We start from the raw sequence: 17,430 nt of genomic DNA on the forward strand, positions 1-17,430 counted from the left end.
AACAGCGAGCTCTGAAACAATAAAGCAGATTTAAAGCGTTGGATGTCCCACCTGAGAGCCGCGGAGGAGGCAGCGGCAGCAGCAGCAGCAGCGGGGAGATGGAGCTTCTGGAGCGGCCGAGGAGCGGAGGAGTAGCCGCCGGTTGGAGGAGGAGGATGGAGGAGATGATGGAGGAGGAGAGTGGATAGGTGGATGTCTCGGTGTGGATCTCTCCGTCTCCGTCTGTAGCCGCTCCTGCTCAGCAACAAGTGTGACAGTCAGACCTCCTCTGTTGCTCTCTCTCCTGACTGACTCATCGATCAGCTGGGTTTGATCAGCTCTGATTGGCTGCTGAGAGCCAACAAACACCGCCCACCGGAGAGGCTCCGTCATGTTCTGGAAACACTCCCTTTATCTCTCACACACACACACACACACACACACACACACACACACACACACACACACACACACACACACACACACACACACACACACACACACACACACACACACACACACCTGTACTTCTACCTTTGTGAGGACACTCATTGACATAATACATTCCCTATCTCCTAACCTCCTCACTCAGGGGTCAGCAACCTTTACTATCAAAACAGCCATTATAGGCTTTTAAGAAATCTGTCTGGAGCATGAAGGTAACACAGTTTATAGTTTTAGTATATAGTATATAAGTCTAATGCAGTGAGGGTACACTACTAAAAAAAATTCCGAGAATAAAGTCATAACTTTACGAGAAAAAAAAAGAAAATAACACGTAAAATAACTGCTTTATAATATTATTACTTAGTTCTCATAATACTACTTTTTTTCTCGTTAAGTTATGACTTTATTCTCGAAATCTCAGATTTATTTTTTTTCCTCAATGTGGCCCTAATACTCCGTAGTGACGTCGTACCATAGACCTACAACAATGATAAATAAAAATGAAAATGTAAACAAAAAAACAGTTATTCATTCATTTTTAGGGAGCCACTGGAGAGGAGCTAAAGAGCACCATGTGGCTCCGGAGCTGCAGATTACAGACCCCTGAGCTAGAGGAAAAGTCAGTAGGAAACATCCTGTGGGAAATATGAATGTTTGGACAATGTTTTTTCTCTAGAGAAATAAAGATCTGTTCTTCTTTATTTTCTACCAGCTGTCCTGTGGTCTGTCATTGTGTTTGGGTCCCACCCTTCAGGCTCTGTTTACAGTAAAAAGCTGCAGAGCCGCAGACCTGCTGCTTCTCAGTTACTTCCACTGACTCGACGGAAGTGCTAAAAATACAGGCGTGCTGCGGCGATACAGCAGAGAGAAAAAAAGAGGGTTTCCACTGATGGTTAATCTGCAGCTCATCAAGCAGCGTGTGGGAACTTTATCAGTCCTGTAATTAGTCAGTCAGGTAACTCAACATCAACATCTGAATTCATCAAATGTTGATGCATCATGAATCATTGAATGTGCAACATTTCAGGGGATCTATCAGCACGATTAGCAGAAACGGATTATAATATTCATAAGTATGTTTTCTTTAGTGTCTAATCACCTGAAATTAAGAATGTTTTCTTTAGTTTTATCTGTTCAAAATGTACCTTAAAGGGAGATTTGTCAAGTATTTATTACTCTTATCAACATGGGGCAAATATGCTGCTTTATGCAAATGTATGTCTATATTTATTATTGGAAATCAATTAACACAAAACAATGACAAATATGCGCAAATTCGTTTTAACGCCACTAATTTCTTTAACTCATTAACGCAACTTGCGATTTGTAGGTTGTAGCGGACTCAGTTTTAACGCTAGTGCACTCGTGTTTTTTCTATTTGCAGCGTGTTGAGCTCTCAGGGCCACCGTAGAAAACTTAAAATGACCAAAATGAAAAAAACTGATGCATTAAAAACGAAAAATTGTCAGGAAACACGATCTGTTAAATATTTGAGTTTTCTGAAAGCTGTCAAAGTTAAACACGATAATAGCGCTTTAACACAAATTAGTTTTAACGCCACTAATTTGTAACGCAACCTGCGATTTTTAGGTTGTAGTGGGCTCAGTTTGAAAGCTAGAGTGAAGATACTGGTATATATATGAAATATATATATGAAACTAGAAAAACCTAATGAATCCATCGGTACAGACCATGTCATACTAGCTTGTCGTGAAGGAGGTTAAATAACGCTCCAAACGTACACAAAATTTTGGCGAGTAAAAACTGTCATGGCCATTTTCAAAGGGGTCCCTTGACCTCTGACCTCCAGATACGTGAATGTAAATGGGTTCTATGGGTACCCACGAGTCTCCCCTTTACAGACATGCCCACTTTATGATAATCACATGCAGTTTGGGGCAAGTCATAATCAAGTCAGCACACTGACACACTGACAGCTGTGCCCCCCTCTGCTTTTACCCCTTCTGATGCCGCTGGTGTTATTTTGGGTCCCAGGTGTCGTCTCTCCTCTTAATCCATAGCCACCGACCTGCCTGCTCGGCAGCACTTGAGAGGGCTCTGATGGCTTGGCGTTGGTCTTGGCCTCGGATTCCCATGTCCTTAAGTAGCCCGGTAGTTGACTTGCCTACGAAGCCTCAGCGTACTTAAGGCTCTTGTGTTCGTAGGGCCTCCACCACAGCATCCTTCCGGGGCATAGTAAGCTCTGTGATGTAGATGGTGTGAAGTTAAGAGGACCAAAGAAGCACGAGACCTGGTCTGAGGTTAGTAACGGCGATCTCAGAGCCTTTGATTCAGATCTGCCGATAACTTGCAGTCTCGTGCCGCTCCAAGCTGGCAGGTATCTGACTTCAATGTACAAAACATGTTCAAAGCACACAGAAAACAAAACACCGTGGATGACTTTTTACAAAATCTGTATTTGCCAAAAAAAAGTAAAATTTGCAAAGTGAAGTCTATATTTTTTTTGTTTTTTTTACAATACCAGTGAAATTTACAAAAACAAGATGGTGCAGGAACGCTTGTTGCAATCCGATGTTTGACAAATTATGTTGTCTACACTGCAACAAAATCAGCTTTTAAACAAAAAGAGGCGAGACAATGAAAATCATAACAGTTTTTTTGTCACATTTTATAGCGCAGGCTGGTTGGTCAGTAGATGCAAGTCCTAAGAACTACTCACTTAACCGGACAATCACCCAAAATGTCAAGATGCTGCAAAGCAAGGCACTGAACCCTGAACAGCAGCACTGGAGCTGCTCATTGGCGATTAATGAAGAAATCAACTGAAAGCTTTGGGAAGCTCTGGTAAACTGAGGTGAGAAGAGCGCCGACTTTGAGGCAATCTGAAGTGGTCTCGACAGGAATGTGAATGAGAGCCGTCAACGTTTTAGCCAAAATAAGATCCACTTGTACATACAAAGACCTTTTCAGATGTGTGAGATGAGAAGCGTCATGGAAGTCTCCTTTCTCCATCTCTAACAGTCGTAGTGTCGAGTCAGAACCGCAATCCGTCTAGTAGTGATTGTAAATGTTAAGGCAGGAACTCACACAGACAGCAGCAGAATAAAAAACTTAGCTACAGTCTACCGAACAGTCAATCAGTCCTCAGGTAAACACATTTTCACATCGATAATCAAAGAAACTGATCTAATGTGGGATGAGGAATAACAAGAAGTCTAAGTGTGTAGTACCACAGAGTGTGGTTGTATAGGCATATATATATATATATATATATATATATATCTATCTATACCGGCTCGCTGTACATTATTATTCCTTACATAGCAGGAGGTTCTCCCCTTCATTATAGTCTATTAGTTGTCAATCCCCAAATAGTGTTTACCTTTATTAAAAATATAGTAAGTAAGTGATGAATCAATATGTGCAGATTCAATATTCTAATTTGAGATCTTCACCTGATTGTCGTTCAGCTCAGCTTTTATAACTTTTAGGACCTAATGATTTAAATAAGGGTTATTAAAGTGTTCGTACTGGGAAGTTGATTTACCTTAAAAAAAAAAGTATCCGCTGAGTGACAGACATCTCTTTCCCAATGTAAGTCTATGGGGAAAAGTCTTTTTGGGCCCAATGGCATCACGTGACGGACACGGATGTTGTAGTACCGCCGTTTGGCCACTAGGAAAACTGGGATCAACAACCAGAGCTGTTCCTGGGGGCTTGAAGTAGGCGAGGGCGGAGAAAATAAAAAACTGGGACAATCACCAATCCTGCTTTTGATTTCTATGGTCAAAATCGGAAGTTCATTTCGATCGATTTAGAATCGAAATCGTGACACCCCTAGTAAGCAGCCAAGGACACAAAGTAGAAAAACACCTACTTTAGCAGGAATTTCTTCTGAGTGAATGATGAACCAACGTTCACCTGCGGTGGCACGTAAACATGAACAACACATGTTTATAGGAAATGGAAACTACATTTTCTCTGCTCCCACTGGTGCTAAAAGTTCATAACTACAACTTCAAGTTACAGACAACGACGCCTGGAAGGAAGCGTTTTCACTGAAGCGTACTGCTGCTATTATGCTCCTCTTCCAACAAGTGTAGCTACACAACATGAATAAACAGTAAGAGTGGCTTTAGTTCTCTGACCATAGCTGGCTGTGCTTTGCAGGAATTATCAACAATGTTAGAAAACTACTTTAAAAAGCCTTCCTCCTACTCTTCGTATGTACAAGGCCTCACAGTCGTTGGTTTCGATGTGTTCGCTGTGTCAGCAGGAGTTCAACTGTACACGACAACGAGAACAGCGAGCGCGCTACGCCATCCAGAACACGTCCACCACCTCCCTCCTGTTCAGTTGCAGTCTTGACTTTTGGTAACACTTTATAATAATAATAACCATCATTAATAAATGGTAAATTGATAGTTATATTTGATTTTGAATCAATAATTCTGAAATTGAATTAATAATTATAATTAATGATTTTGACTAATTATTAGTAATGCGATCATTTCTGTTATTTTATTTGTGTGACATGAAATATAATTAGTTTATAAATTATATATTGTATCATATCTGATAAGAGACGATCACAATGACATTTTGATTACATTAATAAACTATTTATTAACAGTTTATTGTTGAACACATAACATTTTATATACTATATTTAGTATTTGTTAATGATAAGCCAAATGATTTGTAAACTTTCAAGAAATAGTTTATAAAACATCTATAAACATTACATAGATAGATGGAACAGAAACCAATTAATAACCATTTACAAATTATTAACTATCTGTGTAAATAACCATTTAACATAGTATTATAATATATAATAAGAGTTATATGCTGTATATTTATAACTCATACTTATATTATGTCATATTTGTTAACAGTAAAATAACTACTACTATACTATAGTAAAGTTTAATTAACTATCAATTTACCATTAATTATTTATGGTAATTATAAAGTGTTATCTGACTTTAGAAGACGTCATCTCAGGGCGCTTTAACAAACCGCAGATACTTTTGGTTTGGTTTCTCAGTGCACAAAGTAAAGCGGACCAAATATAAAATTAAGTTGCTGAGGGGAGTTTACGAAGGAGCGGATTTATATTTTTTTCGTCTTGAGAGCTGCCACTTCTATGCAGGAGATCACAGACATTGATGTATTGCTGTTTTAAGTTTTTTTCACTTTGACTCGGCGCTGATCTACTGTGAGTTTATCTGAAATTACTTCATAGACGTCACTATTTTTGAGGACATTCTGTCAGTTCTCTTCGGCCCAGATGTCAAGCAAACATCAGACTTCTGCAGAAGTCCAGGTCAGCCCTCTCCCACTCATGTTAACCTGTTGTTTACCTGTGTACCATCTGTTGCTGAGTAGTGGAAGCGTTTTCCTTTATCTTTTAGAAATAAAGCACTCGCACCGTGAGGTGGATTCAGCAGCGCTCTGCCAGAAGCATCAACCAGGAAATCCAACATTAGTCGGTTCAACAGCAGAACGTGACAGCAGGCCGTTTACTGAAAACAACAGCCGCTGTGGGTTTGTTGAAGGAGAGCGATGACGTTACGAGGAAGCTGTCGTGCAATACAGAATAAAAACAACTCACTGATTGCCTAAAAAGCAGCTCAAGTTGATTTTCTACCAAAGAAGAGTCATTAGTTTGTGACGTGAGTTACCTCTACCAGCTACCAACTCTTCTAAAACACTACGGCGAAAATAGAAAGAACGTTAAAACGGGGGTACGATTTTTATCAGTTTTGTTTTTTCATGTTTCTGTTAAACCTTTCCTGCTCGTCTCGGTTCATGGTCAACACATCACGTCTGGTCTAAAAAATAAAAAAAATAAATGAAATGTCTAGTGTCTATTATCTGGAATCAACCGGGAGTGCAGCTTCTATCTCTCATTGACAGTGCTTCAATAATCATCACATCTTGCTCTAAAATAAACAAAGAAATAAATCATAATAATAATAATAATAATAATAATAATAAAACAATCACAAAATAGAGATAGCAAAACATCAAAACTGATATATCTCTCTATGTTCATCGTACTTACACAGGAAAATAAGGAGGAAATAAGAGGAAAATTCATCTGTTTAAAAAACCCCACAACTCCAGTGTTTACCTTTTGACTTAGTGTTTGTTTGCTTGTTTACAACAGGAAGCTAGTATTTATATGGCTACAAAATAAAGACTCATTTCTGGGTCAAAAGATTTCCTCCCTCAGTAGTAAAGTTCTGGGTGTGATGAGGACCGAGTCTGGGATCCGTCCGCGGGAGAAGTCTTCGTAGTGAGAAAATTTCCAGACCGTCAAATAGTAGTGAGATTAAAAATGTGGCTCCGCACAGTCTCTAAAATCCGCCGCAGGCTCCTTCAAAGCATCCGATTGGTGTGCAAAACCCCACCGTCACACGTAAAATCCAGGTAAGTTCCAAATGGAGAAATAAAAACAGCCACAATCGTTCCAGGTCTTCAATTAAAACAAAACGTTTAAATGAAATCGGCTAAAATCACTCGACAGGCAAAGTTCTCTGCTCTCATGCACATGTATGAGCCATGAAACACCGTCATGAACAGTGTTGCCAACATACATACATGTACACACACACACACACACACAGACACACACAGACACACAGACACACACAGACACACACACACACACACACACACACACACACACACACACACACACACACACACACACACACACACACACACACACACACACACACACACACACACACACACACACACACACACACACACACACAGCCTTATTGCCTCTTATCAAGGGAATACTCTCCCTCGGTTCAATGATTCACATAAGAAAATAAGAATACTCCTGCACACCCGGTTTACACTCTGCAGCTCTTTCTGAGAGCAGGACCTCTCCGATCCGTGACCTCTGACCCCCCCGTGGGCCGCCTCTCTGTGTGCAGGAGTATTCTGTTCCGTCTGAACCTGCAGAGTCTGGAGGTCTCAGTGTCACCGGTTTCATCTCATCCTGTTCTGCCTCATCAGGGGGACGATGCAGGACGGCGGACCCGCCTTCGTCAGGAAGGGGTGTTTGAGGATCTCGCTGGCCGACGCCCTCTGAGCCGGGTCTCGCACCAACATCCTGTCCAGGAAGCCCTTGAGCAGAGGGGAGACCTGGGAGAGGGAGACAAGCGAGCGGGAGAAAACATCCAGGTGTTAATTAGGGATGCTAACCGATAGCTTGACTCAGCGTCTCTGTCGGGCGCATCACCTTCAGCATGCGGGTTCGGCGTGGCCACCTCCACCGCCTCTCCCAGTCATTGAAACGTGCTTTGAAAATACTCCATTCTACTGATATCTAGGATGTAACTAGACGCTGTTTATATTTCAGATCTTTATTTTATAGATTGATTAAATTTCACATGCTCGATCAAATTCTTAACGACCATTAATCGATGGATGATTAATCGTTAACATCCCTACGCAGGTTATAATCAAACCCTGCAAGTTGTCTTTTCTCTTCCTCTTGTAGAAGCGAAGGATTCTTGTTATAAATCAAAACACTTTCTATGCATCTGATTATGTTGTTTTAGCTAAAGGACACCACAACGTCAAAGGGACAAGTCCAGATGTGTGATGTTATAATGACATCTGCTAACGGTGCTTCGTCTTTGTACCTTGTGCAGGTTCTTCAGTTTGGGAGGCAGGTTGTCTCGGATCATTTTCATGGCTTTGAGCGGCGGCTCGTTGAAGTATGGCGGCTCCCCGTCCACCATCTCTATGACCATGATACCCAGAGACCAGATATCCACCTGGACAGAGAGAGACAGTCAACAGGTAGAGGAGACGTGCTTGTTTACACAACAAATAGCAGTAAATATCCTGAGGGAAGTGAGAGTATTACCTCTGGTCCATAAGGCAGTCTGGATATGAGCTCTGGTGCCATCCAGTACGGCGTTCCCACCAGAGACTTCCTTCTTTGCACTTCCTTCGACACCTGGGCACAGAAACCAAAGTCTGACAGCTTCACCTGGAGACACAGAGAAGAAACAATGAATGTCAGGATTATTTTTCACTTTAAGTACAAAACGTAGTGACAAAGAGTTTTTATTAACATCACGTTTGTTTATGTGAGGTTGGAGAAAATACAATAACTCTCTGACATAGCTGACATAACCCTTTAGATCTTAACCCACATGTAGATAGAGTTTGAAAACAGCTGTTGGACCAGTACTGTAGCTACAGAAGACACATGGCCCGTGAGCATTTCTGGTATTGTGACATCCCTACTTTAAATATAAAATACAAAAAAAAGATGTGTTTCAGCAAAATAAATATTCAGTTTGGGGATCTGAGGCACAGCTTATGCTTCATTAGTCAAGGAGTCCAGCCCATGAAATTTGCTCATTTGCTACCATCCACCCATCTTTCTGATAAAGTTTGAGCATGGCTGGGTATCTAGATACAGGGAAGCAGCCTTCAGGGCCGGCTGTTAGCCTTGAGGTGGCTCAAAAAGAGAAATGAAACACACTTGCTGTGAGAACCGGTGCATACTGTACATGTATGAACAACTCTCATACAGTAGATGAGAACAGGTTCTGAACTTAGCACCCGCCAGCCGCCAAATGTGGGTAAATTGTTGGCAGTGGCGGGTAAAATCATCAGCAGCATTACCAGCAGTATGAGCAACATGACTCAGACCCTGCAGGTGTTTTTTTTTTCTGCCTCACAGAGCAGAAGAAGAAGAAGTTGAGTGTCACTGCGAGGCCTGCCTGTCCATGCGTACTGCTGCAGGCCACAGCAACTCATAAAATCATGCAACCACAAACACTCAGCTGTCTTCAAAGACGCTGTGGTTGACGTCTTAGCTCATCTTAGTATCACATGTGTGACTTGCACACATATGGTAAGGTTGTGCAAGAGACTCAGCAAAACGATCTACATCAGACATCTACATCGGCCTGTACAACGAAGTGAGTTCAACATACCCAGAATATCTTCTCGTTATCTAGCTCAACTAACCCTAACAACCGAGATCACGCTCAGCGATCCTACGGTGCTGGTTATCAACTCGGTAAATCAACCCAGGGTTTCATCATCTGGTTATGTTCACATGAATGGGGCGGTGTTTACAGCATATGACCGATCACAGACATGGACAAGTCTGCTGTCAGCAGAGCGGCACATTTTGGAAAGGAAGAGCAAGCTATGATATTAGACAAATACGAAGAAGTTAAACACATAATCCAGACTAAAAGCAACACAGTTGAAGCTGCTAAATGCAGGAAGGACAGCTGGTAAAAAAAAAAAAAAATGCGGATGTGTGAATGTGTAAATTAACAGACAGATTAATTTAACAGAATACTCAGCTGTCCTTTCTGCGTTTCACAATTTAATCTGAGTTGTTTTTAGCCTTGATTATGACTTTAACTTCTTCATATAATACTATCATACAATCCGAGCAACAAGCTCTGATTGGTCAGTAGGCGTTGCTTTTATACGAGCTGATCTCTTATCTGGAACATAACCTGCAGGTTAGGTGTTCAGCATAAGTTACCATGGCGATCCACTGTCGTAGGGCGGAAAACCCAGAGTGAGACCTGAAGTAACCTCTCTAACCCCAAATTACCAAATCATTTACAAAATATGTGATCTTTAGGATCTAACCAATATGAAGAAAGTCATGAGTTAAACCGGAAGGTTTGTCTCAACTTTGTTGAAATGGTAAAAGAGTGGTTGAAACCGCAGCTCAGCAGAACCACACATCCATGCAGATTCAGCAAAGGGGCTTGTGTAATTTGTGTGCACAAATGAAACACTACAGCAGAAACTCAGACCACTTGAACTACACAAGAAGCTGAGTTCCCTTTTGCCCTGGTCTCACGGTGCATGGTTCATTTTTTGTGAAAAGCAGAAACGTGCTTGGCAGGCAGGAAGCGATGTGGCACCCGCCTCAGCTCTACAGTAGTGGTTAACAGAGTGGCATTTAGTTCCTTTTTACAACCCAACCTTTCCTTTTATTCTTGTAACACTGGGTGAAGTTCTGTCAGTGGCCTCATTAATGATCGCTGCGTGATAATGATGGCCTACTGGATCATTTAAATGGGACAGATCTGAGTGACACCCGTGCTTGTCCCGCTATGACTAGTCAAAATGTCTGCAGAGAGAATGTTTTTGTCCTGCCTCAGCCACAGTGTTGTGGTTTGACATATATAAAAGCAGATGTGTGCTGCTACTAATTTGAAAAGCAAACTACACTATTCACTTTATATCTGTTATATCATCCTGTAGCTTCCCAGTGGTGTTCCGTATGTATTCAAAGCGTTCACATTATTAATAAACTTATTGATTAGCTTACTTTGGTAACCTACGTCACTGCTTTTTGCCAACAGCTGAGTGGGCAGTTCCATTTGAAAAAAACAGAACAGAACGCAGACCGACCCGCCTTTTAATTATTCTTTAATATCTTTTAATAAAGAGCTCTGCCTGCCTAAAAAGAACTAAAGATGCAGCTGGAAGCGTGTGGTACATACGCGGCCATCATGAGTGAGGAGGATGGAGTCACTCTTGATGTCTCTGTGGATCACTCCCTGTGTGTGGAGGACCGCCAACCCCTTCAGGACCGACAGACACACCGTGGCGATCTGCTCCTCGTTCATCCTGCAGGGGGAAGGAGACGCAACAGAGATTTGAAGTTGTTTGTATGAGCGGTTCTTGAGAAACACCACAGGCCTGAACAGGCATGATTTCAACGAGCACTGCACCAGTTTATATGATTCAGACCAGGCCATTCTGCATAAAGAGTACTTTTTAACACTTAAGTATATTTTGATGCTAATACGTATGCATTTTTACTTAAGTAAGATATTAAATGCAGAACTTTTACTTGTAACAGAGTATTTCTACACTGTGGTATTGCTACTTTTACTGTTTAAAAGATCTGAGTACTTCTTCCTCCACTGATGGTAGTACTGTACATATAGCTGTGCAGAGCACATTAGACGACACTGCCCCCTTATGGAGGAACAGAGGTTTGGTGGGATTTAATGAGGGAGATATAAAGCAGGATACAGAGTAATGGAGGCAGTAATAAGAAAAAGGGTTTTCATTTCTAATTAAAAGGTTTAAGTCACATGAAAAAATATTATTAAATCAAATATTTAAATACGATTAATCGTAAATTAATCGCACAGTTTTTAACTGTTCAAAATGTACCTTAAAAGGGAGATTTGTCTAGTATTTAATACTCTTATCAACATGGGAGAGGGCAAATATGCTGCCTCCTTCACAACAAGCTGGTATGACTTAATTGGTACCAATGGATTCATTATGTTTTCTAGTTTTATATGATACCAGTATCTTCACTCTAGCTTTAAAACCTCGGAAAGAACGATCGCGTTAATGCGTTAAAGAAATTAGTGGCGTTAAAATGAAATTGCGTTAATTTTGACAGCCCTAATGAAAATATATTTATTACATGGAATAAAAGGTCATATATACCCCCCCCCCCCCCTCCCCCCACAGTGGTTAAAAGGCACTACGTAAATGACTTGATACACATAAAAAAAGTTTCTCACCTGGTGTGGGTCACAATGTCGGTGAGAGCTCCTCCCTCCAGGAACTCCATGACGACCCAGAGCTCGTCTCCCACCAGGTAGCTGTTGTACATCTCCACCACGTTCTCATGGTGATAGTCCCGCATGATCACCACCTGTTACCACGGAAACAGATGGACACACAGACAGGGTATAATTACACTGGAATCAAAAGAGTGCAGGTAGACAGACTATCGTGTGTCTGTGGGGTCGATGCTGCAATCGATCAACAACCATCGGACACACTGAAGCCCGATCACTCGTGAGCCGACCGTCATCTACGGTAGGTGATACACTGACTATGGATCAGTACCTCATACAACCCCACTTCAATACACATGAACTATCCCTTTAAGGTAGGCTGGCTTTTAAGGTGAATCAGCTATTCTCAGGTTATTGACAAGCTGCTCCTCCGAGTTTTGCTCAGCACCCAAAAAACAGATACCGCCCAAGCCTAGTAAACACTGCTGTCTGCGGTGCAGCCCTCATCGAGCATCAGATGATGCATTTTATTATCACACTCGGTGTGTTCGGACATTGAGTTGCTCTGAATCACAGCATTCACTAGATCATGAGCGCTTACCTCGTTGAAGAGGAGTTCTCTGCGTTGTTGTTTCCTCAGATCCATTTTCTTCACAGCAACCAGTTTCCCGGTGGTCTTCACCGTGGCGATACACACGATCCCCGTGGACCCCTCTCCTATCTTAATGTAGTGGTCCAGGTAGGTCCGCGGATCGCCAGGATCCACCACCATCTGTAGCGCCGCTCTGAACTGCTCATGGGAAACCCTCTGGGGCTCCCTCTGCGGCGAGCGGCCCTGGGGCGGAGCACCTGGTGCCGGGGGCCCAGAGGATATGGGGGGCCGCGGGGCTGGAACGCTGGGGTGAGGGGTGTGTGGGTGCTGGGTGGCCTCAGGGGTCAGGCTGGGGTGGGAGGTGTGATGAGGGTGCGGGTGGCTTACAGGGGGCTTGGAGCCGGAGGAACCTCGGCTGGAGCCGCTAGAGGGGCCGTTTTGAGGGGAAGATTCATGGTGTCGGCCCGGCTGGAAGAAAGAGAACGTCATCACAAACAGAACAAATAATAAATCTAGAGCCAAGTTATGTATAAATAACTTGCATCATTGAAAATATTAATATCTAGGGCTGTCAATGTTAACGCCATAATAACGCGTTAACGCTAGTATGACATATGATCTTCGGCGAGCTACTATGACATGGTATCTTCAGTCCAGTTTTAAAACTGAGCCAGCATGTAAACATGTTATAGTAGAAACATAAAATAATAATATATATAAAAAGACCCGAAAATGAGCATGATATGGGACCTTTAAATTTTCTTTTCATTACGTGAGTACCTTGATTTCATACTGATACAGCACTTTGGCACAATGTTCTTCTGTTTATAAAAAGCCCTGAACTTGAACTGCTTTCAGAGGGCAGAATCGGCTAAATTTGACCTGGAGAACAAAGAGCAAGGTGATAAGAGCTATCATCCATCAGCCAGCGGCTAAATTTGCAGCCGTCTGCTTTTTTCTCTCAGTCAACTGTTTCTCCTCCTGCCGTCCCTACCTGTCCTGTGGGGCTGCGTCCGCCCTCGCTGTCCGCCCTCGGGTAGGTGTTAAACGGCCGTGTGGTCTGTTGGGCGGTCTTCATGACTCCCTCTGTTACTGGCAGGTTTGGGGTGCGGATGTTGGGGCCAGAGAGAGGCCTCTTGTCCCTGGGAGACTGAGGGCTGCCATCCCGCACCATGTAGCTGGACTTTGGCCTTTGGTCACTGGGTTGATCCCTGTGAGCCGCCTGCTCCTGAAGAGAGGCAGGGTTTGGGTGAGAGATGGAGGGATTATCGGCATGTATGAAAGGGTAAATGGATAGAGGAAAGGTGGATCAAAATTAGGGGTGAAAAAAAAAAAAACCTACGTATCGCAATTCTTTTTTTACGATTTTGAAATAGATTTTTTTAATGCCAGAATCTACATATTTGTTTCATTTGAGTCTATGGGGAGGTAGAAGGAAGTTACCGCTTTTATTGTTGTAGTCTGTGTAACGTGACGTCATATCCGTTCAGTATCCGTCAACCAAAACAAAGAGAGTCTGACATTTATGTTAAATGCATTCAAACGGCCCCGATGGAGCTGACCATGGAAGTATAAAGAGAACGGAGCAGACGGGAGAGCTAGAGACCACCTTGGAGAAGTTAGAGGAAGTAGACACTTGGGACTACGTTCTGTTTTCTAAATAAGGTTTTAACAAAGAGAACTGTATATAAACAATACAGCTATGGAAATAAGATTGATTGGATTATATTCACCAGAAGTATAAAACATTACATGTCCCTTATAAATTAAAAAGAAAATACCACTAATTTGTGAGGGGAATTTATTTATTCAAATCTATTCTTTGATTTTTGAGTTGCTGGAAAAAATGTAATTAATAACTCCTGATAATGACTGATATATTTGACTTCAGGACATCTCTGACTACATACATGCTGAAAATCAAACATTTTTACTGTATTCATTTAGATATTATCCAAAGTAAAAGTCCTTAGAAGTGTATGATTCAACTTTTTCCCATGGTCTAGTGTTAAAAAAGTTAACAAAAGGGTTCATTCATCTTCAGTCCCTACCTGGTCCCGGTCCCGAGGCTCTCTGTCTCTGTGAGGAGGAGGAGGAGGGCCAGAGCCTGGTCTGTCTCTGTGGGCCCGGCTGGGCTCTTGGCCCCGGGGCTGCTGCTGGGGCCGACCCTGGACTGCCTCGTCCCACTGAGGACGGAGCGCACGCTGACCCTGGCGGGGGTCAGCTCCGCTCTGCTGGCGGTCCGGTCTGGGTCGGTCTCTGAGAAGCAGAGCAATGCAAAGATCATTGACGATACTTGTGGTGGTGTAACGGCTCATTGGCTTGTATTGACAACACCTCTCCCATTATTAAGTTATGATGTCAACATGTTGCAGTTTAACCCTCTGAGACCTGCGAGGGTTAACTATTTACCTGTCTTGGTGTGAGTAGTGTCTGTGGTGAGGGTCTCCGTTCTCCTGCCCTCCTACTACTGAAGAGCTGGAGTCCTTGCGAGGCTGGATTGGAGGGCTTCCTCGTCGCAGGGAGTTGGAACGAGTGACAGACATGGTGTCAAACTCATCCAACAGCCAGGTCAGAGAGCCGTCCACTCCAAGCTTGCTGCCACGTACAATTGTCTGGAAATTTAAAAAAAAAAAAAAAAGTGGACTATAGTGGATAGTGAACGGATGAGAGGCCCTAACATACATACAAAGCATATCTAAAAGGGCTGGTCCATATCTGCTCTTTTTCCATTTTTTTCAAATGGAAACGCCCACTCAGCTGTTGCAATTAATTGAGTCGAAATGCAGCTTGATCAAAATTCACAAACTAATAAACATAATTCATCATGACATTCAACACAGTATTTTCCTAAAACAACTTGTTTGTTGTTTTGGTTTTTGCTCATCCCACCTTGCGCGGCTCTACAGTAGTGATGACAGTCACGTCGATGAAGGGTTTGGGCCTTTTGGCCGTGTCTTCGATGAGTGACTGCCATTGCCGCGGCAACCCGACAAACTTCTGCTCCTGCTCGTCAAAGTCCGTGTGTACGCGATGCTCAAAGTTGGATGGATTGGAGATCTGGATACGAGACTTCTTCTTTTTGGTGAACATGATGGCGGCTGTGGCAGCTCCAGCCGAGCATCAGACCTTCGGAGAGGAAAGAGAGAAAAGTTAACAGGAAAGAAAAGCAATTGTAAATCTTCCACGTGGCACATGTAAAGCATACCACACATGCATGCAGACGGGCATAGACAGCAACTTCAGAAAACTCTCAATTACACCTGAAAACACACCTGGTCCAAATAGTATTTAAAAAAGTCGATCAGCATTTAAAATTTAAAGCAGGCTGGGTATGGTTTTCTATAAAATATAATCAATGATTGAGACAGAGTAACTGTGACTGACGGACAGCTTATAAAGCAGTAACGAAACTGGTGCACATTAAATAAAATAAATGAATACAAATCGTACATGCAGAACTCACATCACCATGATAAAAATGCTTTATTTCCATTGCTATTTATATCTGTTTGCTCCTTATGTGCATATTAATACGCATGTGTATGTGCCTTAAGTGTGTGGGTTTCTTTTTTTATTATTTTTTAAATATTATTATTATTTACTTTTTATTCTATTTTATTAAAAAAAAATGATCTATTAATGTATTTATTGTTTAATTATTTTTTTTATATGTATGTGTATGAATGTATGTATATATGTATGTATTTACTTTATTGTAACTATCTAGTTAATATTTTCTATTTTAATATAGGTTAGGTTTATCATTGTTAATATGTTATATATACTATAGGGCTATCAATCAATTAAAATATTTACTCACGATTAAATGCATGATTGTCCATAGTTAATCGTGGGAAATCCCACATTTCTTTTTATCCATTCAAAATGTACCTTAAAGGGAGATTTGTTAAATATTTAATATTCTTATCAACATGGGAGTGGTATAAATAGGCTTGCTTCATGCAAATGTATGTATATATTTAGTATATTTATTTTAGTTTTCTAGTCTCATATGATACGAGTAGCTTGTCTCTAGCTTTAAAACTGAGCCCGCTACAACCTCTGAAAGATCGATTGCATTAATGCGTTAAAGAAATTAGTGGCGTTAAAACGAATTTGCGTTAACACGTTATTATAGCGTTAACTTTGACAGCCCCAGTAAAAACATTAAAATCGTGGTTGTGGTAAACTGGAATAAAAACCTGCAGATGGTGGATGATTTCTGAATTTACAAACTATCCTGTGAAGCACGGCTCTCCATTTTTGGCTTGGGTGTGAATAGTCTCCCTCTTTGTCAGTGGGTATCAAAAGAGACACTCCCAGTATTCAAACAGAGGCTCGTTAGTGATCAGTGTGGTATCAGCAGAACCAGAACCTGCTGGGCAGCTGACCAGAGGGGGGCAACAGGAGTGGTGGGGCCTGTTAAATTCTGCCACAGCCTTCTCTTCATGTTTTTTTACAAAATACTGCACCCAAGAACTAAAAACAGGGGAAATCAAAAGCAAGGCAGTGAAAAAAGATGCAAGGATGTGAGGAGCAGAAGGCGGATGGTGAGCTGAGTGAGAGGGCGATCTGGGCGGGTCATAAGTTAGAGGGCATGAGTCACGCTGCAGCGTTAATAAAGCCTTTCACAGCAGGAGTGTTTGAAGTCTAGCAGGACCCGCCCAGGAACACACTGAGAAAAGTGAGGTTCACAGCCAACAATGACAACACCGACACAGAGCTTCAACACTGTACTAAAAAACAGCCCAGAGAAACCAGGATACTTTGCTAATATGGATATTTATCTGCTGACATACACTGAATGTGAAAACATGGTGCAAAGCCAGCAGGACAGTATTTTATACACCAATCTACATGCCCACGTTATGATAATCA

At 42.0% G+C, this 17,430-nt stretch overlaps 1 protein-coding gene and 1 long non-coding RNA gene across 4 annotated transcripts in view; both read right to left on the reverse strand.

Annotated features, from left to right (window-relative positions):
* Positions 1–2,893: 2,893 nt before the first annotated feature.
* Positions 2,894–4,867, reverse strand: LOC119491267. The gene is made up of 2 exons (XR_005207574.1): positions 4,402–4,867; positions 2,894–4,368 (listed from the first exon to the last, which is right to left on the reverse strand). It is a non-coding gene; the product is annotated as an uncharacterized LOC119491267 (long non-coding RNA).
* A 1,305-nt stretch (positions 4,868–6,172) lies between these two features.
* pak4 (p21 protein (Cdc42/Rac)-activated kinase 4) overlaps positions 6,173–17,430 on the reverse strand; it is a 29,707-nt gene continuing 18,449 nt past the window's right edge. For all 3 annotated transcript variants that reach the window (XM_037775090.1, XM_037775088.1, XM_037775089.1), the window contains exons 2-11: positions 15,442–15,678; positions 14,962–15,164; positions 14,601–14,808; positions 13,544–13,777; positions 12,559–13,017; positions 11,958–12,091; positions 10,914–11,040; positions 8,285–8,410; positions 8,058–8,192; positions 6,173–7,554 (exon numbers count right to left, since the gene is read on the reverse strand). In XM_037775090.1, coding sequence (XP_037631018.1) covers positions 7,399–7,554; positions 8,058–8,192; positions 8,285–8,410; positions 10,914–11,040; positions 11,958–12,091; positions 12,559–13,017; positions 13,544–13,777; positions 14,601–14,808; positions 14,962–15,164; positions 15,442–15,642 — 1,983 coding nt within the window. In that variant the 5' untranslated portion in view covers positions 15,643–15,678 and the 3' untranslated portion in view covers positions 6,173–7,398. The remainder of the gene's footprint in view (positions 7,555–8,057; positions 8,193–8,284; positions 8,411–10,913; positions 11,041–11,957; positions 12,092–12,558; positions 13,018–13,543; positions 13,778–14,600; positions 14,809–14,961; positions 15,165–15,441; positions 15,679–17,430) is intronic.

The sequence above is a fragment of the Sebastes umbrosus genome, chromosome 7 (genome assembly GCF_015220745.1).
Source record: "Sebastes umbrosus isolate fSebUmb1 chromosome 7, fSebUmb1.pri, whole genome shotgun sequence".
NCBI classification, from domain to species: Eukaryota; Metazoa; Chordata; class Actinopteri; order Perciformes; family Sebastidae; genus Sebastes; species Sebastes umbrosus.